The sequence below is a fragment of the Eptesicus fuscus genome, chromosome 23 (genome assembly GCF_027574615.1).
Source record: "Eptesicus fuscus isolate TK198812 chromosome 23, DD_ASM_mEF_20220401, whole genome shotgun sequence".
NCBI classification, from domain to species: domain Eukaryota; kingdom Metazoa; phylum Chordata; class Mammalia; order Chiroptera; family Vespertilionidae; genus Eptesicus; species Eptesicus fuscus.
The window spans coordinates 22,513,112-22,534,323 of NC_072495.1; the positions used below are offsets into that span (position 1 = coordinate 22,513,112).

Consider the following 21,212-nt stretch of genomic DNA (forward strand, 5'->3'; position numbering starts at 1 on the left):
GCAGCAGCGGCGACAAACCGAGGGGATGGGTTGCCGGCTCCGGGCTGACTCCCTGGCTCAGGGCCGTGTGTTCTCAGGTCTGACCTTTCCCACCTCGGGGTCAGCCCAGCTGCTCTGGGATCCTTGGGGTGCAGGGGAGAGATGGGGGTGATCATTTCCATTGGGGAAGAGGCTCAACCCGCATGTGGTTTTCAAAATCCTACTGAATCAGTCACTCTGACTGCATTTTAGCCAAGCGTTTAGAAATTCTGGATTTCCTGAACCAAGTACTACTTTGTATAAATGAATTATTTTTTAAAGTCAGTGAGTTTATTGCTATACCTTTTGGGGTGCTTTTTTATGTTAATACATTCTCAAATAAGTATAAAAAAAAAATCCATCTCAGACCAAGCATTTCGAGTTGGTTTTGAAAAGCACGGACATCCCACCCATAGAGCCCACGCGCCTCACTGGTCCTCAGGCCCGGCCACTCCGAGGGCCCAGGTCCAGGCCGGTTCTCTGCGGTGCGGTGATAAAGGGGAGTCTTCAGCAGGGCGGGGGCTCATCTTCCCGCCTTCTCCTCATCTTCCCGCCCTCTCCCGAGGCCCAGCAGGGACACAGGGCCAAGTCCCAGGCGGGGCTGGCTCCGGGGATGAGGCCTGTGAGCCGTGTTCAGTGAGCTTCAGCGGCTCAGCATCTCCAGCCCGAGTCCGGGGCCGGAGTGAACGCCACCCGCGCTCTCCCTGGGCCCGCAGGCACCTCGCTCTCCCTGGCTGTCGGCCCGCCCCGGCCTTTGCTAGTCTGTAATGTGCTAACCCCCCCCCCCCCCCCCCCCCCCCCCCCCCGTGCCAGCTCTGGACTCCAGTGTGAGAAAAGGGTGTGAGTGAGCCCAGCCCGCCACGTGAACTTCACGGCAAGCCATCGATTTCTAAGTGCAGAGCACACCCAGTGTGGTTTTGCCCTTTGCTCTCCCCATACTTAAATAAAAACGGTTTGAAATCTCAGAATACAGTGTTGTTTTACCAACCTCATGGAGATGTTAGGAGGATCAAGGAAACGCTCGTTAAAAGTCCTTTTAGATTCACTGTAAAAAGATGCTGTGTAATTACATGGCGCTTTTGATTCCCAATTTGATTATTAGCCTCAGAAATACTTTTAAAAGGTCCTTAGAAGGCGTGTTAGATGGAAACCCCAGAGAAATGGGATATTTGGATGCCATGCAGCATGTTATTATAATGCTGATATGATAATACCTATAACTTGTACTTTATGAGAACCCACCCCCTTGTGCCTTTTCTGCCCCCCTTCCCCCCCATTTCTTCCTTTCCTTCGTTCCTTCATTCACTCAAAGAACCCTGAGTTCTCTGCTTGTGTCTAAGAAATCCTAGCAGGGGCCAGATGAGCCCAGCAGTCAGCAAGAATGTTCTTTGCTTAGATATGTTGCTCAGTAACAAAAAAGGAATCAAAATAATGTATTTCTTAAATAGATATTTTTTTCTTACTTCGCGGGCAGAAGAGCCCTCAGCCAGCAGTTGAGTGCATTGTGAGAACACACGCCCGCACGATGGCCCAGGGCATCTTCCGGGTCTAGTCTGAGGGGGCCTCTGCTAACGCCATCTGTGTCCTTGAGAGGCAGTACTTGGTCTGGGTTCAAATCCTGTCCCACCCATTCTCTCACTGGGTGACCTTGGGCAAGCCTTGGTGGGTATCAGCCTAGTCCCTGCCCAGAGAGATGCTGGGTTGAGTCAACGAGCCTTTAGAGCAGAGGTTCTCAACCTAATGCTGCGACCCTTTAACACAGTTCCTCATGTTGTGGTGACCCCCAACCATAAAATTATTTTCTGTGTTTTCCCACGGTCTTGGGCTCTACAGGTTGAGAACCGCTAGCAGGGTCGCCTAAGACCATCGGAAAACACAGATACTTACATTACGATTCATTAACAATAGCAAAATTACAGTTATGAAGTAGCAACGAAAATAATTTTATGGTTGGGGGTCACCACCGCATGAGGAGCTGTATTAAAGGGTCGCGGCATTAGGAAGGTTGAGAACCACTGCTGTAGCATAATGACGGTTAAAGGAAACCATGATGCCTTTCATGTGAGCCACGAGAGTAGGCCCAAAGGTGGATGCACTGCGAAAAGACGTTAAAGAAAACGAACGCTATTGGAGAAGTAAAACAAGTCGTGCGACTCTTTGTTCATCTCCTAACGTTGCTCTCTCAACGCGGTTAGTTGGATGTTTAACTTAACGGTCCTTCTCTGTCTTCTCTTTCAGTGACAAGTTCACTCGATTTTGTCAGTGGAAAAATGTAGAATTAAATATCCATGTGAGTATCGTCTTTTTATCTCCCTTTTAAAATTAAAAACTCCCTCTGGCTTCCCTTCGTGAGAAAATACTTGCTTCTGGAGCCCGCTCCCAAGGGTGACACCCCGCCCGAGCAGATGTCCTCACAGCTCCGCGTACGACAGAGCCGCCCTCCCGTCCCAGCTGCAAACAAGTTGAATTTTCATTCTCTCTCTTTTTTTAAAATATATTTTTATTGCTTTCAGAGAGGACGGGAGAGGGAGAAAGAGATAGAAACATCAGTGATGAGAGAGGCTCACTGATTGGCTGCCTCCTGCACGCCCCACACCGGGGATCGAGTCCCCAACCCGGGCATGTGCCCTGACCGGGAAAAGAACCGTGACCTCCTGGTTCATAGGTTGATGCTCAACCACTGAGCCACGCCGGTCGAGCCTGATTCTCTCTTTTCATGTTACTATGTGTTTATTTCTTTAAGAAAGGACGTGTTAAGCAGTAATGGGCTCTTTCACAGAAACAGTAGTGAACATAGAAGTCTAGGTAACGTGTTCCCGGATGCCCTTGTCTTTTGCCATCCCAGGAAAGTTGCTTTTCTTCTCTTTATTATTAGGTGCAATCATCAGTCATGTCATAAGAATGATCCCATCGTTTTTAGACCAAAGTTTTACCTTTTTAAACATTTTTTTAGTTTTGAGAAGGCTAAGAGCAGCCCTCAAACTGGCTGCTTTCTGACCTGTATTCATTCCCCCGGCATTCCCTCCTCCGGCTGCTGCCCTGGGAGAACATGCCTTCTTGTCCGGCCTCTTACCGCCTCCTTTCCCTTCAGAGGCTGGCAGTTGAGACGGGAGTGGGGAGGAGGACACAGATTATCAACTAGCTTTTTAAAAAATATATATATTTTTATTGATTTCAGAGAGGAAGGGGGAGGAAGAGAGAGATAGAAACATCAGTGATGAGAGAGAATCATTAAATGGCTGTGTCCTGCATGCCCCCTACCGGGGATCAAGCCTGCAACCCGGGCATGTGCCCTTGACCGGAATCGAACCTGGGACCCTTCAGTCCGCAGGCCCGCTCTCTATCCACTGAGCCAAACCGGCTAGGGCTCAACTAGATTTTTTTGGGGAGGAGTGTTTTACTTGAATGGTCCTATTGGAAGAAGTTTTTTTTTTTTGTTTATTTATTGATTTATTTAACCTCTCCTTTCCATCACATTTCCTGGCAGGATTTAGAAGCATAAGGCAATAACACGCATTAAAAAATATCCCTCTCCTAGCCAGTTTGGCTCAGTAGACAGAGTGTCAGCCCTCGGACTGAAGGGTCCCAGGTTCGATTCCGGTCAAGGGCACGTACCTCGGTTGCAGGCTCGATCCCCGGCCCTGGTCCAGGCGTGTGCGGGAGGCAACCAGTCGATGTGTCTCTCCCCCTCCTTCCACTCTGTCTAAAAATCAATGGGAAAACGACCTCGGGTGAGGATTAGCCAAAAATAAATAAATGAATAAAAAAGCCCTTAAATCTGCTGTGGATTGTCCTTACGCTCATGCTCCTTCCACCGGCCTGGTGTCCGCCGGCTCATGCCCCTTGTCCCATGTCCTCTCAGCATCGGACATGATGAGACAGGACGCCTGTGGCCAGCTGCCCCTACCTGGCTGCAGACCTGATGTTTTAGGGGGTGGGTAGGGGAACTCTTAAGAATCTGACCCTCGGTCTGCCCAGTAGGCCTTCGCTGTTATCTGAGGGCCTCTTCCCATGACCGTGGGATTGTCTGTCTGCCTGGGCACCGTCAGATGCCGTTAAAGCTCCGTCTGAAGCAGGGCCTTGCTGACATATCCCGAACCAAAGGAAAAACGCTCATGAATAAAGCCTCTTTATTTACTTTGCTCACACTTGGTCTTGCTTCAGGCTCACATGCCCAGCACGAGTGCCCTCTCTCTTCACGGATGTGATCGATAAAAAATTCACATGGCCGGCGTCCGCCGGGCTTTCCGATCATATGGCTCACTCCCAGGGAAACGCGGATGCCCTGGACACGGGCTTATTCTTCCGCCGCGGCGGTGCCTGGGATGGCCGCGCGGTTGCCAAACTTTAGGCTTCAGAGTAGCCCACGTTGCTTTGCATTTTGTTTTTGTTTGTTTGTTTTTAAAAAAATATATTTTATTGATTTTTTTTACAGAGAGGAAGGGAGAGGGATAGAGAGTTAGAAACATCGATGAGAGAGAAACATCGATCAGCTGCCTCCTGCACACCCCCTACTGGGGATGTGCCCGCAACCAAGGTACATGCCCTTGACCGGAATCGAACCTGGGACCTTTCAGTCTGCAGGCCGACGCTCTATCCACTGAGCCACACCGGTCACGGCTGCTTTGCCTTTTGACTAGAAAGTTCCCAGACGCTTGTCTTCCAGGCGTGTGTCCTGTAGCCTAAGATGGGTGAGGCGGGCACAGCGGCCTCACCGGGCTCCCACTCCGTCACCTTCCCGTCGGCCTCTGTGCCGTGCCTTCTGGGGGTGGAGCAGGCAGGGGTTCTGGAAAGCCCTGCCTCCTCCTGCTGCTCCCCTCTGTTCCAGGAGTCGGTCGTGGGAACGGCAGGTCCCCACCTCAGAGCGGCCACGTTAATAACGTGCGTGTGTGTGTCTCGCACGGAAAAAACCTTGGCCACGTCACTTTTATGCGGTCGTTACGTTTCCATTTCGTGTTTTGAATTCACAGTTGACCATGAATGATTTCAGCGTACATAGGATCATCGGACGAGGAGGCTTCGGAGAAGTCTACGGTTGCCGGAAAGCGGACACTGGAAAAATGTAAGTTTTTTGGGGGCGTTTCTACATTTCCCCGGGACCGTTAGGAGGATTTTGTGCTCGCACCCAAAGAAAACGCCTGCACGGGGTTTTGGAAGCCCGTGATCTCGCTCCCGAACTTGTTTGCCACGGAAAGAAATAGACATTCTCTTCCAAACAAAGGCCCACCCACGACTTCGCACACGCAGCTCGGGGCGTCAGAGCATCCAGGGGGCGTGGGTCCCCTAGATGAGGAGCCGGGTGCTGATGAGGAGGGTGGACGCCCTGCTGCGAGGGTCAAGGTCCTGGGCCCCATCGCTCATCTCAGTCACTCGTCTCCTGGGAGGTGGATGTGAGGCAGGGGCGTGTGGGACCTAAGGGTCTTCTAGGCAGTGAGTGGGGGAGTTGTGAGGTGTGGGGAAGGCAGAGGATTGGCTTATAATAAACACATAGTAATGTGAAAAGAGAGAATTAAGCTCGACCGGCGTGGCTCAGCGGTTGAGTATCAACCTATGTACATGTTAATATGGAAGCAGTTTAAGGGAACATGTTTCTGAAGGCAAGAGGATGGCAAGTCTGATGTGATGGACCCAGGCCTCCCCGTCTGGTGAAGGGCCAGGCCTGGGAGAGCACTGGGCGAGGTGGGACCGCCTGTGAGGGTGCTGCCCGAAGGCATTAGTCGGTGTGAGACGGAGGAGTTGAGGTCACCTAACTCGGTGCCCGCCACCCCCGGGGCCCCCGCATCACCGACGGGGTTGCCGCTCGGCCTCTGCCCGAGCCTGCCCTGGTCCTCCGGCTGGCACGCTTCGTATTATGTGGCGGCTGAGACTTAACCTTCACTGTAACTTACCTGACTTGTGCCCATTGCCCTTCTTCCTGCTGCGGGACCCTGCCTGCGCAGGGCGAACCCAGGGCCGGGCGCCCAGGTGTCTGACGTCTGGCGGCGTGCGGAGCCGGGGTCGCGGAGGCATCCCGGTGTGGGTCGCTGGTGGGTCAGATTCCCTTCCTTTCCGGCTCGGGCCGAGCCTGTGCCTCTCGGAGCCTCCACATCGTCGTTTGTAAAGCAGGGATACACAGGAGCGCCTGCCTTGTTGCAGAATTAAACGAGATCGCACATTTGTCAGAACAGAGTCCCGTTATGAGAACTTGCTTTCGCGTTCAGCACTCACCCGGTGGACTTGGATCCTAAAGGATACACGTTACTCCTCGCTTATTCCATTTCGGGAAACTTAGTAGCTTTCCTTCACCGCCGCTCGTTGAGGTGTTGAGAATATCTCTAAGCAGTTGCATGATGCTATAGAAGTACATGCTGTCAATTTGTCTCTTCAGACACATTTGCTGTTTCACCTGACGCTCAAAAACCGGCACGAGCGGAAGGTCTTTCCATTTAGGTTTGTCTGATGCTCTTCCCGCAGTTGGATGGGGGTTGTGGGCTTCAGGAAGGAAGACCCAGAGGTGAAATGCCCTTCTCATCCCATCATATCACAGCCAGGCTCCCTGTCCTTAAAGTGACCGTCACTGTTGACGCTGGGCTTGATCCCTTCACCGAGGTCATGTTTGTCAGACTTCACCGTGAAGTCCCCCTCCCCTTCCTCCCTGCCGGGCTCTTTGGAAGGACGTCCCCCACCTGAGGAGTCGGGTGGTGGGGGGTGTACTCCTGCAGAGGGGAGTTTTTTTTTTTTTTCTTAATTCGTGTAATAAAACTTTATTTTGCATGGCACTTGGGTGCCAGTTTGCTGTTTTTAAACACTGCCCAGCTCTGTCCCAGTGTGGTGTGTCTTGTTGAAATCAGTCTGGGTGTGTCTTTGGTGTTGATTTTTCAGCAGTACTTCTGTTCCTAGGTATGCAATGAAATGCTTGGATAAGAAGAGGATCAAGATGAAGCAAGGAGAAACATTAGCCTTAAATGAAAGGATTATGTTGTCGCTTGTGAGTACAGGGGTAAGTATTCACATTTTTGTTCTTTCCTCCCTTCTTTTTTTTTGGTTTTTGTGTTTTTCCCCGAACCGGCAACCTTTTGGTGCTTGGGACCACATTTAACCAACGGACCCGCACCGGCCAGGGCGATCCTCAGTTTTGAGCATTGCTCTCTGTGTGTGCATGCGTTTGTCTGTCTTATGTCAGGACGATGTATTTAAAATGCAGGCATGTCTGGTTGAATTACGGGGCCAGCCCGTTCTTGGGTGTGTTGGAATCGATGGCAGGGAACGGCAGCACCGAGTTAATACAGTGCACCATTCAGACATGAGCAAAGTCCTAGCAACCTTCACCATGAACGCCCACAACTTCTCCCCAGAGTGCGCATCTACGATGAACTTCACCGCGGAATGTGGTTGGAGAGAAGGCAGGAAGTAATCATACCAGCAACAACAGAATCCCTTGAGTGTAGTTAGGAATCCACTGCGTGCCCGAGAAGGACTAACCCAGAGAGAGAAAGTGAGAGACTGTCGCTCCTGTCCTTCACAGACAGACAGAGCAAGCGACGGGGGTTCGCCAACTCTGGACTGTCCCCGTGGGGTCGTCCCCAGTCAGTGTTTCCTCGGAAGGTGACTTCGTCTTCTCAGCACCTGCCATGCGTTCTGTTGTACCTGCTGTGGCCTTGGGTCGTTCCCATCCCCAGGACTCCGTGTCCACCTGGTGGGCGTTTTATTTGAAGGTCAAGGCCCGGCCCGTGTACACACAAACCTTGACCCGCGTCCCCACTTGCACAACAGTGTCCCGTGCGGATTTCTTTTCTTTTTCGGGTGACGGCGTTGGCCAGGATCAAAGCCGCGGCTCTTGTTTATTTGGGCAGCTGTCTACAAAGGCACACCCCGAAACCTCACCGCCCCAGCGACCTGGCGTGTCTCTGCGCGTCCATAGGTCTGTCGTCCAGCGTTCGAGGAAAGGGATGTGATGAGCATGGGATAGCCAGGCCCACGCTAAGAAGCTCACATGTGACTTCCACGTTGAACACCAAACCACGTCCTGGCCAGGGTGGCTCCGTGGGCTGGGCCTTGTCTTGGTCTACCGAAAGGTCACCGGTTAGATTCCCCGTCAGGGCACAGACTCAGGTTGCGGGTTTGAGACCCGTGTGGAAAGCAACCCATCGATGTTTTCTCTCCCTCTCTTCCTCCCTTGCTCTCTCTCTCACTCTCCCTCCCTCTCCCTTCCTCTCTCCCTCTCTCCCTTCCTCTCTCTCTAAAGTCAATAAAAACATAAAATTAACCATTTGTACACTGTATGCATCTATAGACGCAAGCTCCCTGCAGCGGGATCCGTAGGCGTGGCTCCGGCTCCTCGTTTCTCCTGGAAAAGTCTTTGTCTTAAATTCCACACGTGGACGTGCGCTCACTGCAGAGTTTCAGGGCTTATTAAAGCATTAATTTTTAACGCGTTCCCTCGTACAATTTTCCTGTAGCGATTTCATATTTATTTTATTCAGCTGAGGGGGAATGTGGTTAATTAGTTGTGTAGTTCCTCGCCAGTCTCCCCCCTAAGGCAGTAAATAAAAAATTGGGCTTTTATTGGGCTGCCGCTTTGAACTAATTTAAAATAATTGTTTATATTTTGTATTCCAATAGCAAACTGTCTAGATTTTTTTTTTTTTTTTTTACATATAAATATAAAATTTAACCAAAAGACTTGTAGTAAAATTGTTTGGCATTGCTTCATTGCTTTTGCTAGTCAGAGGCCACTGTTCATAGGTTCGGAGTGATCTTCAGTTTAAATCGCCTCCTTAGGGTGAACTCTCCATCGCCTTCATCAACATGATACTCTAGGTGCTGGTATGAGACTGAACTGCGCTCACTCATCTTTTTTTTTTTTCTTTTTTTTCTTTCCATCTCAGGGAGTATTCCACCCCTCATCCCCCAAAGAGACCGCAGGAAGTACCGTTGCCAGTTTTCTTGTGTAATTCTTGCCTAGTAACAAGGGAAGGCATGTTCGAGATGCAGGATAAGGACGCCCACAGCTGGGAAGAGCAGTCAGCACCTTCGTTACATAGTCCCTTAGCGTTCAGCCGATGTTATTCCTTCCGTCCTTGAAGCACAGTGTAGGGCCTCGATTGAGCCACGCACTCTGCTCTGAGATCGGGGGGCGGGGGGAGGGGGGGGGTCCTAGGACTTGACTTTGGTCCTTGCTCTTGCAGACCTGCACATAGGATGAGAGAAGGTGATAGTGTCCTCAGGTAATCTTGGAAGTGCATAGGTGATTGGAACAGGTGGCGAGAGCTGTGAAAGGCGGGCATGCAGGGCTCAGAAGGCACTTACCAGGGTGGAGATGTTGCCAACCAGTACTCCGGTGACATCAGAGGGGATGTCAAGGCATGTCTGGTCCTGAGCACAGAGGGCCTGGGGACCTCAGGGAAAGCCGTGGAGCTGGGGTCAGAGGTGGTGGGGTGAGGAGCACAAAGCAAGTGAAGTTGCAGAAACAGACATTGGCCAGACCGGGCCAGACCATAAAGAGCTTTCTGGGCCAATACTGAGGGTTTTGAAACATCTCCCAGCAGTTGGAAGCATCGCGTGTTAAGTGGGAAGATAACATGATAAGCCTTGCGGTCTGCGAGGATCCATCCGGCTGCAGTGCGGAGAACTTTCTGGAAAACACACTCCCGGCCTCTTTTATCCCAGTCCTCTACGGAGTTGCTGCAAAGTGCAAGCCGTTCTGCTCACTGCCCGTGGGAAACCAGGCAGTTCTTTGCTGAGGAGCTTTATTTAAGGGTCTCCTTCTAAAAATTCACTCGTTCTTATCGGCCCTTATTTGTAATCCAGGCAGAACCTCTAACAGTAGCTGTGTCCCCGTCACTCGTTAAGTCGCTGCCTGTCTGTCCGCGCCGGCCAGCTTTCGGTTCTGGATCTCAGAGTCGACGTGCGACTCTGTGCGGATCCGCTCGGCACCTGAGAGGCGAGGCCTCCCAGTCAGTGGGCTCTGTAGACGGAACCGAGTCATCCTCACAACATAACGCTGCTGTGGAAACCCGACTGTAGCCCAGCGCAGAACTCGGAGCGGGTCCCGAGGCTTGGGGTTTGAATGTTGGCCAGCTACCAAGTTTCCTTGTGACCTTACTCAAGTCATTTCTCTTTTGGGGAAGGGAGAGGGGCTTTAGTTTCCTTGTCTTTAAAATAAAGAAGTCGAACCGGGTGATTTTTTTTTTTTTTTCTTGAAAAGAGCCCTTTCTACTCAGATCGTTTATGATTCTAAATCTACCATTCGCGCCCCACCTCAATGACGCAGGATCTTAAGGGTCCTTTAACCTTTGGACATCTTCTCGGCGCTGTCATTAGACGGATCAGGTGCCATCGGGTCCACAAATACCCCTGGGCCAGGCCTGCTTGTCCCCTAGCTGTCTCAAGGTGGGAAGGATCCCGACTCTACTAAGTTCTGGGGCCGCCCACTTCTCTGCTCTACAGATGAACTGCTCATCAGATCAGGAACCAGAGTGTGTGGGGAGCCCCACTGAGGGAGGAGCAGCAGGCTATCGGGAAGGTCTGGAGAAACGTGGGTGGGTTCTGAGGGGCAGTACCCCCCCACCCCCAATTCCCCGAAGGTCACATGGCTTTTAACAGAAAAGTGAGAGCACCTTTATTTTACCTATTTAAAGCAAAAACAGATCTTGGCATCAGGAAACACTAACACCAAATCAATAGAACTCCAAAGGAAACTAGGTAACCACCAAATGAATTTTGTAATTCATTCTTGAAGTAATTTCCCCTAGAAGGTTTGTGGAGATTGGGTCTAAGTTCATGAGTTTTTAGGAATGTGTGAACTCAAATTTAACTGGATGCCCTCGATGCAGAGGTTTGAACAATGTGAATTCTGTTTACAGATTATTCTGTTAAAACTTGAATTTAGTAATTCTTTTTTTTTTTTTCTTCTGTTAAACAAAGGTGGATATAGATCGTCTATACCATTTTTTATTTGAATCAGTGGAGGAGCAAGCATTCACTGTATATAAGGAATCTACACTGAATGGCCAGATTATTATGATCTCTGAACGCATAATAATCTGGCCACTCGGTATATATATATATTAGAGGCCCGGTGCATGAATTCGTGCATGGGTGGGGTCCAGCCAGCCTGGCCAGGGGGAGGGGACATGGGCGGTTGGCCGGCCTGCCTGCTGGTTGAACTCCTGGTCGAGGGGACAATTTGCATTTTAGCCTTTTATTCTATAGGATATACACCGAGTGGCCAGATTATTATGCGTTCAGAGATCATCATAATCTGGCCACTGAGTGTAAATAGACCTGGCTATAGATCTAGCACGGCGCTGAGGAAGTCTCCCAGGGGAGCCCACGCGTGTGCCCAGCACCCAGATCACGGGATACAGAGTTAGCAGTGCCCCTCTCAGCCGCTCGCCCCACGCCCAACTAACTGCCACCCAGACTCTTAACACCGTAATTTAGCTTTGCCCGCATTTGAACTTTATATAAACGCTCCCTTTTGTGTCCGGCTCCTCTCGCTCAGTGTTGCGTGTGACATTCGTCTGTGTCCCTGCACGTGGCCACGGTGCCTTCCGCAGCTAAACACAGGCGCTGGCACGCTATGTATAGCCTCTGGACCCGATCGGGCGTGTGACCTCCTTTTGCGCAGCCCCTGAACTCAGAACGGTGTGGATGTTTGTAACGGGTTGTAGAGAAAATCAGCAGACTGCCTGACAGAGGCTGAAGTATTTGGTGTCTAGCCCTTGGTAGGAAAAGCTTGCTGACCCTTGTTCTCTGGTGTTCCATTGCGTCGCGAGGCCACAGTTGAGGGGACCCGTTCTGGGGTGGTAGACGTTTGGGTTGTGTGCTGGTTCGGGCTGTTTTGAGCAGTGTTGTGAGGAGGGGCATTCTCGTGCAGCCCTCTGGGTGCAGTAAGCACAGATCCCCGGAGGGGTACCAGCCCAGGGTGGAAACGCCGGTCACAGGGTTTCGGACGGTGCTCGGTCTGAGCAGATGCCACCCAACAGCTTGGGAAAGTGCTGGTTCCGTGGCACACTCCTGGCAGCCACTTCCTCCGTGCCTTTCCAGCACTCGGTATTGCCGATTCTGGCCGGTTCTTGTGAGTTCCAGTGACGGCATGTGTGGCTTTTAATCTGCATTTCCTTGGGGACAACTGAGGTTCAGCATCTGTTCGTAGGCCTGTGGGCCATTTGATAGCCGCTGATGTGAAGTGCCCATGGAATACTGTCCTTATCAGTAGTAGTTGCCCTTTTTCTATTGAGCGTATGGCTTTCTCTCTCTGTTAAATACAGGAGTTTTATATATATATATATACATATATATATATATATATATATATATATATATATATATATATATATATATATATATATATATATATATACCGTACTTTCTGGCGTATAAGACGATTGGGCATATAAGATTTTCCTGGGTTAAAAAGTCGTTTTATACGCCGGAAAATACGGTATATTGGACTATATTGATGGGATTAGATATAATGGATTAGGTATATTGGACTACCGTATTTTCCGGCGTATAAAACGGCTTTTTAAGTCCACGAGGCGGCTCTCTTCGGTTTTCTTCCGGAAGCGTTGTTGTCTTGCCGTCAGCTCTGTATCTGCCTCAGTGTGCTGTGAAGTCGGGGCGATGGGTCACATTTCACGAGTCTTCGGCGTATGGAACCCGGTGGCCTCAGCACCGCTGATTGAACAGGCCATCCCGCCCTCTCCTCTGTGGTGTCACTTTGTCTCTAATAAGTTGGCCATTTGGGCGTGGGCCTGTGGGCGGATTCTCTGCTCTGTCCCACTGCTGTCTTGTCTGTCCTGGGGCTGATGCCACGCTGAATTACTGTTGCTTTATAATGAGGCTTGATCTCCGGCACTATGCGTTTTCCAGCTTTGTTTTTCTTCAAGAGTTACACCAACTTTTCTTGTCTGTCTGTCTGTGTTACCCTATGCGTTTTAAAACCAGCTTGTCTATTTCCATTTTAATGAAGATTGCCTGGGATTTTTTTTTTAATTTAATTTTTTTAAAAATATATTTTATTTATTTTTTACAGAGAGGAAGGGAGAGGGTAGAGAGCTAGAAACATCAATGAGAGAGAAACATTGATCAGCTGCCTCCTGAATACACCCCACCGGGGATGTGCCCACAACCAAGGTACATGCCCTTGACTGGAATCGAACCTGGGACCCCTCAGTCCGCAGGCCGACGCTCTATCCACTGAGCCAAACCGGTCAGGGCTGCCTGGGATTTTTAGATCCACTTCGGGGAAGGTTGACACCGTTACCACTGAGTTGTTCAGTCCCTGGCCCTGGTGTATTTTTTTCACTTTCCAAAGTTAATCTAATTTCCCTTTTATTCTCAGTGTTTCAAGGCAACAATACAGATTATATTCCCCCCCACCCCCACCCCCCATGGTTTGCTTGTTCCAACTTCAGAATCAGAGATGGAAATGGATAGTTGACCCACCGGAGCCAAAACGTAGACCAACAAGAAGTCTAGCAAGGCAGCCGTGTTGTTCTGTGGGATCTGAGTCTTGTGAGGAAGGTGTAGACGGAAGAGTCCCGACTGCATCTGAGTGAGAGGGGACCTTTGCGTTCCCCTGCTCCGTTAGCGATGCCGTGTCTCCGTGCGTTTTCTCACGCAGCCAGACCCGCTTTCCTGTGACTCTTCCAGTTCAGTTACCCCACGGGTGCCTGTGCCCAGTGCACAGGGCAGTGCGTGGCTGCCAAGACCTGGAGCTGGCCCTGGCTGGCGTAGCTCAGTGGTTAGAGCGTCGGCCTGTACACCAGCGGTCGCAGGTTCGATTCCTGGTCAAGGGCATGTACTCGGTTGCAGGTCCGATCCCTGCCCTATGTCGGGGCGCATGTGGGAAGCAACCGATCCATGTATCTCTGCCACCATCGATGTTTCTCTCTTTCTCTCTCCTCCTCTCCCCCCTCCCTACCACTCTCTCTAAAAAGCAATGGAAAAATGGCCCTCACTCCTCGGGTGAGGATTAAAAACAAAATCGGCAGCCGATGTTTGGTCGCTCCTGTGCTTTTCAGGGAAGCTTTTGCTTTCCTTACGCATTTTCATGTTTTTTCCCTTCGTTCTAGGATTGCCCTTTCATTGTCTGTATGACCTACGCCTTCCATACTCCCGATAAACTCTGCTTCATCTTGGACCTGATGAACGGTAAGCGAGGCCTGCGAGGTCGGACTCACTGAAGGACGCGGCCGTGACCCGCCCGCCGGGCAGGTTGGGTCTTTCCGATCCATAGTTTGCCCCTGAAGATGGAGGCAGCCGTTCACTCTTCAACCTAATTAAAATTCATTTAAAATGTCGACCTGGGTTTCCCTCTGCCCCTCCCCGTCTTTTCCTGGAAGTTGCATTTCCTTAGAAGAGATTTTCATAAAATACTTCCAGCGAAACGTGATTTTCTGGAATGCAGCTGGCCTGGGCCTTTAATTAGCTTGTTTCCTGGCCCTCGACTTTTAAGAGTGAAAGGACTCCTAAGACTATAGGTTAAATGTATTTAAAATCCAACTTTGAAGGATGTTCGCCCGATTTTCTGTACCTTTAGCCCAGATCAACTGTACCTTGACCTTTTAAACTGTGAATGCATGATGACCCTTAGGATGGCGAACAAGGTTTAGGTAGAAAAATGGTTTCTAATGCTAGAAAGTGACACGGGATGGACTGAAAGTCTTTTTGGTAATGAGCTGAAATAAAAAGGCATGCAATTCAACAAGTCCAGTGCCTTTTTTGAAGTTCCCGGGATGTTTTACTATGTTTTGAGTGTTTGGTTTAAGACCGGATCTGCCCAACGACATGAAGGAATTTCACAGACGTAGTAACGAACAAAAGGACCCAGACGCAGCGGCCTGCGTTCTGTACGATTCTATGCACGTGACTGTCAGAAATCAAAGGGGGGCATGCTGACTGTAGGAGGCCAGCGACTTTGAAAATAAACCCTGTGCCTCCGCCTCCAGGGGGCGATCTGCACTATCACCTGTCCCAGCACGGCGTGTTCTCCGAGAAGGAGATGCGCTTCTACGCCACCGAGATCATCCTGGGGCTGGAGCACATGCACCATCGCTTCGTCGTGTACAGGGACCTGAAGGTGAGCTGTGCGGCCGGCTCGCCGGTCGCCGGGTCTGCGCGGGGAGGCGTGTGGTCCCGGCGCTGGGACATTCCCGACGTTTTCCTCACTCAGCCCCGACACCCGTGTGATGTGGGTCTCTCCCGGACTCCAAACTCTGTCCTCGGAGCTCGTGTCAGTCCTAGTGGCCAGTCAGCTCGGTGCCTGCTACAGTGCCTGGCGCAGCTCGGGCGCTCATTCCAGAATTTTAACGGGTTAATTCGGGAAAAGCAGGGGTAGGCGCTTTCTGGTGTTGCTGCTCACTTTTTACCGTTAATTGTCATTCAGCTGACGCTCACTAAGCCACTGCCTTGGCCCCGGCTCTGTGTCAGAACTGGAGGTGTGCAGAGATAGCCAGCAAAGGACTTGTGTCTCACAGGAGGACGCACCCTGGTGAACCAGGGCATACGCTGGCCGGGTCAGAGTTCATGGGGGCGAGGCTGGCCGGCCTGCAGAGCTTCCCACAAAGGACAGTGCCAGAGCTTCACGTTTCGAGGTCACCTTAAAAACCACGGATCGACAGATTGTTTGTTCTAGATCCCTCCCTGAGCTACAGAACCCCAGCGTGCTATGCTTGGGCTTCTGTTCTTGTTTTCTTTAAAAAAATCTCCTGGTGCCCAGCCAGTGTGGTTCAGTTGGTTGAGCATCATCCCATGCACCTAGAGGTCATCAGATCGATTCCCAGTTAGGGCACATTCCCCGGGTTGTGGGCTCCATCCCCAGGAGGGAGGCATGCAATTTTAAAGCTTTCTTCAAAGCGAATAAATTATTCTCTTAATTTTCACAAGAGCATAAGGAAAAATATTGTTTTCATCGAATTAGAAATAATTAGACTCTGGCTGGTATGTGACATTTTATTTCCTCTTGTGAGTTTTGCAGAATAAGATACATGCCGAAGATCTAGGAAGGACTGTTGTAATGCATTTTCATTTGCATCTATAACCGACTTCTAAACGTCTTTCTGCCATGGTTTTGTTTTCTGAGCTATTTAGTAGGCAGTGGTATTATTTAATTTCTATTCCAACTTCATTCTCGTCACTCATGATTATTCATGCTCCACTGTTATAATAGCAGGCCATTATTTTTATTTCAAGCGAAACAATGGTGATCTCCAGCACAAAACGATTAAGACGACTGTAATTCAATGTATACCGGGGAGAGGAGCTTTGTTTTCCGTGATTATGCTGACCAAATCTAATCCCAGTGGCTACATTTCATCGGAGTTGCGGTCAGAATTGCATTTGGTCATTTGGTGGATCGGGCACCGGTCAACAGAAATGACTGATGGGGGCCCGTGTGGCTCTACGGAGTCCTTGGATTTCTTAGGTCAGCGCCAACCATCTTGCAGGATTCCTCTCTGTTCTGTGCCTCCTGGTCTCCTTCTCCGAAGTCGTTCTGATTCACAGAGGCAGTGTCCCAGCTGGAACGCGGGTGACGAACGGGCTCTTTAACTCTGATGAGCCGTGCGCACTGCCCGCGCTCTGCCCTGCGCCTCATTTTCTTTAGAATCCTCCGCTCCCATCATTACCACTCTCAGCGGAAGTTCACATGGCAAAGGTCGCTCTCAGCGTCACGCCCTCCTTGGCTGTGGTCATCCAGAGCTAGAATTTGTGTTCAGGAAGGAGCTGAGATAAGATAACGAGGTTCCCCGTGCCTGTAGCTTTAGACGTTCTCAGAGCCGCCGGGCAGCCGGGGAACGCTCTCGAAGATCACCTTCTCTTTCTCTTCAGCCCGCAAACATCCTCTTGGATGAGTACGGACACGTCAGGATATCAGATCTCGGTCTGGCCTGTGATTTCTCCAAGAAGAAGCCGCACGCGAGTGTGTGAGTAGTGCATCGCCTCTGTCCCCCATCGTTTCTCCACTGCAGCCCGTTTGTGCCCTCGGACCCCGCCCTGGTCACGCGTTATCGTCCACACCCTCCCCCCGCCCCGCCCCCCCATTTTTTTCTTGCCAGCAGTGATTTTCTTTTTAATATAGTTTTATTGAATTCAGAGAGGAAGGGAGAGGGAGAGAGAGAGAGAAACATTGATGAGAGAGATCGGCTGCCTCCTGCACGCCCCACACTGGGGATCAAGCCTGCAACCCGGGCATGTGCCCTGACTGGGAATTGAACCATGACCTCCTGGTTCACAAGTCGACCCTCAATAATAAACCTCTGAAGGTCGTGATAAGGAGAAGTGAAATAGTCCGTGGGCCAAGTGCAGAGGCAGCTGAATGGAGAGCTCTCCCAGGAAGGCCAGAGTTAAGTTTCTCTCTCGATCGACCTGTTCCTTCCTTTTCAAAATAACTTTTTTTTTTTTTTTTTCTGAAGAGAAATTAGGAATATTTTTTAAAATTAAAAACCAAACATCTACTTGCAGTTCAAGCTTTTTAACGTGGGTCAGTCCTCCAAGTGTCCACGCAGGGGCCCCTCCCTGACACCACAGCCTCCGCCACACCTGGCCCCCCAGGGCGCCCTGGACTGCGTGTGGCGGTGGCCATGCGTGATCAGGGCGTGTTGACTCTGGCCCCAGGGCTTCTCTGAACCCGGGATCATTCAGATGACAGTTGTGAGGGTTCAGTCATTGAACGAATGCAACACGTGTTCATTTACATGGGCCGTGTGCTAGGTGCTGGCGTTGCCGCGGTGACCACGACAGAAAGGACCCCTGACCTCCGGGAGGTGACCAGGGTGTGGGGTGGCGGTGCCGGCAGCCACAGCACCCCTGGCGCCATCAGTTGGGCCTCAGCTGTCCCCGGCAGGCACCACTTGCTGCTTTGAATAGGTTGTTACCTTCCCAGAAGCCCTGGAGCCTGTAGATGCCATTATCTACTTTCTGTGGTAGAAAAACCAGGCCACCCATCTGGCACATCCGGGGCCAGAACTGCAGTCCGGTCTGTCTGACTCCCAGGAAGGAGCCCCACCTCAGCATGGGCGATGCGCGGTCGCCTGTCCCACGGGGCTCTTCGCAGGAGCTCTCGGTCGGTCGGTCGGTCGGTCGGTCGGCAGGGGACCTTCCGCTCTCCATGGCTGTCCCGGTGGAGGCGGGGCTGACCGGCTTCAGATGTCGCCTCCTAGGCCGAGGACTAGTCTTCACGTTGATTTCGGAGGGTGATCCATTGAGATTCGCTCCTGTACCGGTTAAGACAGAAAAGGATGCTGGGTGTCGGATGGGTCATGTCTGTGCAGAGGCTCCATCGTCCCCGCCCCTGGTTCACAGCTGCTGCCGTTAGGTGAGCCGTTCACATTGCACGAGGTGCCGTGTTCCGCTAACGCGCCCCCCTTCCTCCTCCCCAGGGGCACGCACGGGTACATGGCTCCCGAGGTGCTGCAGAAGGGGACGGCCTACGACAGCAGTGCCGACTGGTTCTCCCTGGGCTGCATGCTCTTCAAACTTCTCAGGGGGTGAGTGAGGCGCCCCCTCCCGGCGCGTCAGCAGGGCCTGTGCTGGGGTCACAGTCACGGCCGCCAGCCGTCCTCGGGCCCTGACGCTGCTCCGGGTCCCACCCTGATCTGTAAGCCACGTGCTCATCTCAGTGAGGACCGTGGCGCCCTCTCTGCCTCGTGAAAGCGAGAGCTCTGTTCCCGTAAGATTATAGAAGAAAGCTGACGGGGTGGTGGTTTTATTCCGTATCCTGTAGGACTTACAGCATTCTTAAATCTGAAATAAGACTGCTTTGAAAAAAAAAATTAAAAATAATAAGCCCTAACCGGTTTGGCTCAGTGGATAGAGCGTCGGCCTGCGGACTCAAGGGTCCCAGGTTCGATTCTGGTCAAGGTCATGGACCTTGGTTGCGGGCACATCCCCAAGGGGAGGTGTGCAGGAGGCGGCTGATCGATGTTTCTCTCTCATCGATGTTTCTAACTCTCTATCCCTTTCCCTTCCTCTCTGTAAGAAATCAATAAAATATATTTAAAATAGTAGTAATAAAATAAAACGGCTTTGAAATATTTCCGTTGATACCCCTTATTTGAGAATAAGTGTTATTTTAAAATGTGGGTAATTGACAAAAGGTAGGATTTTTTCCCCCCCCCCCAAATGAATTACTCATGATTGTCTTGTGCGCTTAGGTCATTTTCAGGGTTACACACGTGGATGAAGACCCGTGACGAAGCCGTCTTAAATGCGCATTTATTTGTAACCCTGCTGAAAGTAGTTTGTTTTTAAGACGCAAAGATGCAGTTGTGTGATTTTGTGCTTTTAATTAATTTGGTTGTAATGGACCCTTCCTCCTAAGCTGCCAGGCATGGAGAGATCGAGGGGACAGGTGACGCAGCGGGAGCACTCTCAGAACCTGTCCTCCTCTTGAACGATGAAACGGTGTTAGTATTGCCACGGAGCTTAAGAACATTGAGCCAATTATAATTGAGAGCTTAAGTTCTCAACACGTAGTGTTGATTTTTCTTCATTCACAAAGAGACAGGAAGTGCTTGACGTGAAAACGTCCCAGTCCAGATTCTCCCGTGGACGTGTCTCTCGTGGGCACGCGAGGCTGGGATTGGCTGCCTCTCTCCCTTCCCCGTCGGAAAGCCTCCTTGAGCACCGCTCCCCTTCTTCTCGTCAGCACATCTGGGAGGGGGCTGGCCCCGCACTCGGTCCTGAGCCCCCAGGACGCCGCCGATCCGGCTGATCTCCGCTCCTCCCCCTGTCCGCTTGGGCACTGAAATTGCATTATTGCCTAGAGAGGCAGGTCTTGTCGTCGGTCCTGAATTGAATTATTGTGTTTGTGGAGCCTGGATGGGCTTAATTCCCGTCATCAGACTAGCTGACCTAATTAGGGAGCTTCTGCAAGGCTAACCAGAGAAAGCCACTCCCTCCCGAGGCATCCTGCGACCCCGTGGAGTCAGCGTGCCCGGTGGGCGCATGCCGCTCGCCGGGGTCTTTGCCTGGGCCTCCGCCGGAGAGGAGGCTAGAGATGCAGAATGCACACGGACAGGAAGTTCAGGATGATGAAAAACTGCAAAGCAGCTCAAGTGTTGAACGCATTGGTTCAAGACTCAAAAATCTGCCGTAAAATGGTCCAGGGAAACCTGCCACGGCCTTGCGTTTAGAGCTCTGTGCGCTTCTTTATTTTGCTTAATATTCTTACTCCGTTTATCATAATGTCCATGCATGTACATTAGGGACGACATGGCTTAGCAGTCTTTTTAGGAGATCTGGGGGGTTGGTTTAATTAACAGGCATCCTCAAACTACGGCCCACAGGCCACATGCGGGTGTTTTTGCCGTTTTGTTTTTTTACTTCAAAATAAGATATGTGCAGTGTGCATAGGAATTTGTTCATAGTTTTTTTTTTTAAACTATAGTTCGGCCCTCCAACAGTCTGAGGGACAGTGAACTGGCCCCCTGTTTAAGAAGTTTGAGGACCCCTGGTTTAATAACTCTATAGGATCCAGCATTGCCGTCTGTGGTTAACAGCGTGAGTTCAGTCTTACTTGGCCAGAATCCACGTCCGCAGTGCTGAATCGGAAGGGGGTCATCCCCCTGTGAAGTCCTTGGTCAGGCTTGGGCGAAACGGCACGTTCAGTGTGGCTCCTACGGAGAGGAGTCTTGGCCGACAGGACACACCCAGGGGTTGGTCATGGGGATGGGATGGGATGGGAGGGGTGAGGAGAGAAGAGAAAGAGCTAGAAGTCATGGCTCACAGGGAAGGATGAAGGAGCTGGTGCCTTACTGATGGGATGGAAGTCACGCTGCATCGCCCCAGAGGGGAGGTGTTGAGAGGCTGGGACAGGATTCCGGGTTTGCCAACGCCCTTTCCAGCATGAGCTGCCCAGGGAGGGCGTGCCCTGCCGCCCAGGCAGCCAGCTCCCTGCCCCCGTCTGTGGACCACCTACAGAGCCTGAAGGGGAAAGAGTCCTTCCAGGGTAGGATGGATCGTACCCAACGGGTCTTCCTCACCAGGATTTATGGCCTAAGGCCATTCTCAGGAAAGGATGTGGAGCTAAAACCAAAGAGCAGGGAGTATGTATTGACTTAATGGATTTAAATTAAATTTGCTGAGCATTTATTGAGCACCTACAATATGCAAGACTGTGCTTGATGCTATGGGGGAAGAGAGGAAGGGGCAGGAAGGAAGCCACATACAGTGATGAGAGAGAATCATGCATCAGCTGCCTCCTG

The 21,212-nt window shown here is 51.1% G+C and overlaps 1 protein-coding gene across 2 annotated transcripts in view; it reads left to right on the forward strand.

Annotated features, from left to right (window-relative positions):
- Nucleotides 1-21,212, forward strand: part of GRK3 (G protein-coupled receptor kinase 3) — an 89,947-nt gene that overhangs the window by 54,052 nt on the left and 14,683 nt on the right. The window contains exons 7-13 of one of the 2 annotated variants that reach the window (XM_054712628.1): nucleotides 2,257-2,308; nucleotides 4,989-5,080; nucleotides 6,898-6,997; nucleotides 14,082-14,160; nucleotides 14,958-15,088; nucleotides 16,837-16,931; nucleotides 18,387-18,494. In XM_054712628.1, coding sequence (XP_054568603.1) covers nucleotides 2,257-2,308; nucleotides 4,989-5,080; nucleotides 6,898-6,997; nucleotides 14,082-14,160; nucleotides 14,958-15,088; nucleotides 16,837-16,931; nucleotides 18,387-18,494 — 657 coding nt within the window. The remainder of the gene's footprint in view (nucleotides 1-2,256; nucleotides 2,309-4,988; nucleotides 5,081-6,897; nucleotides 6,998-14,081; nucleotides 14,161-14,957; nucleotides 15,089-16,836; nucleotides 16,932-18,386; nucleotides 18,495-21,212) is intronic. The other variant, XM_054712629.1, reaches the window with a different exon arrangement.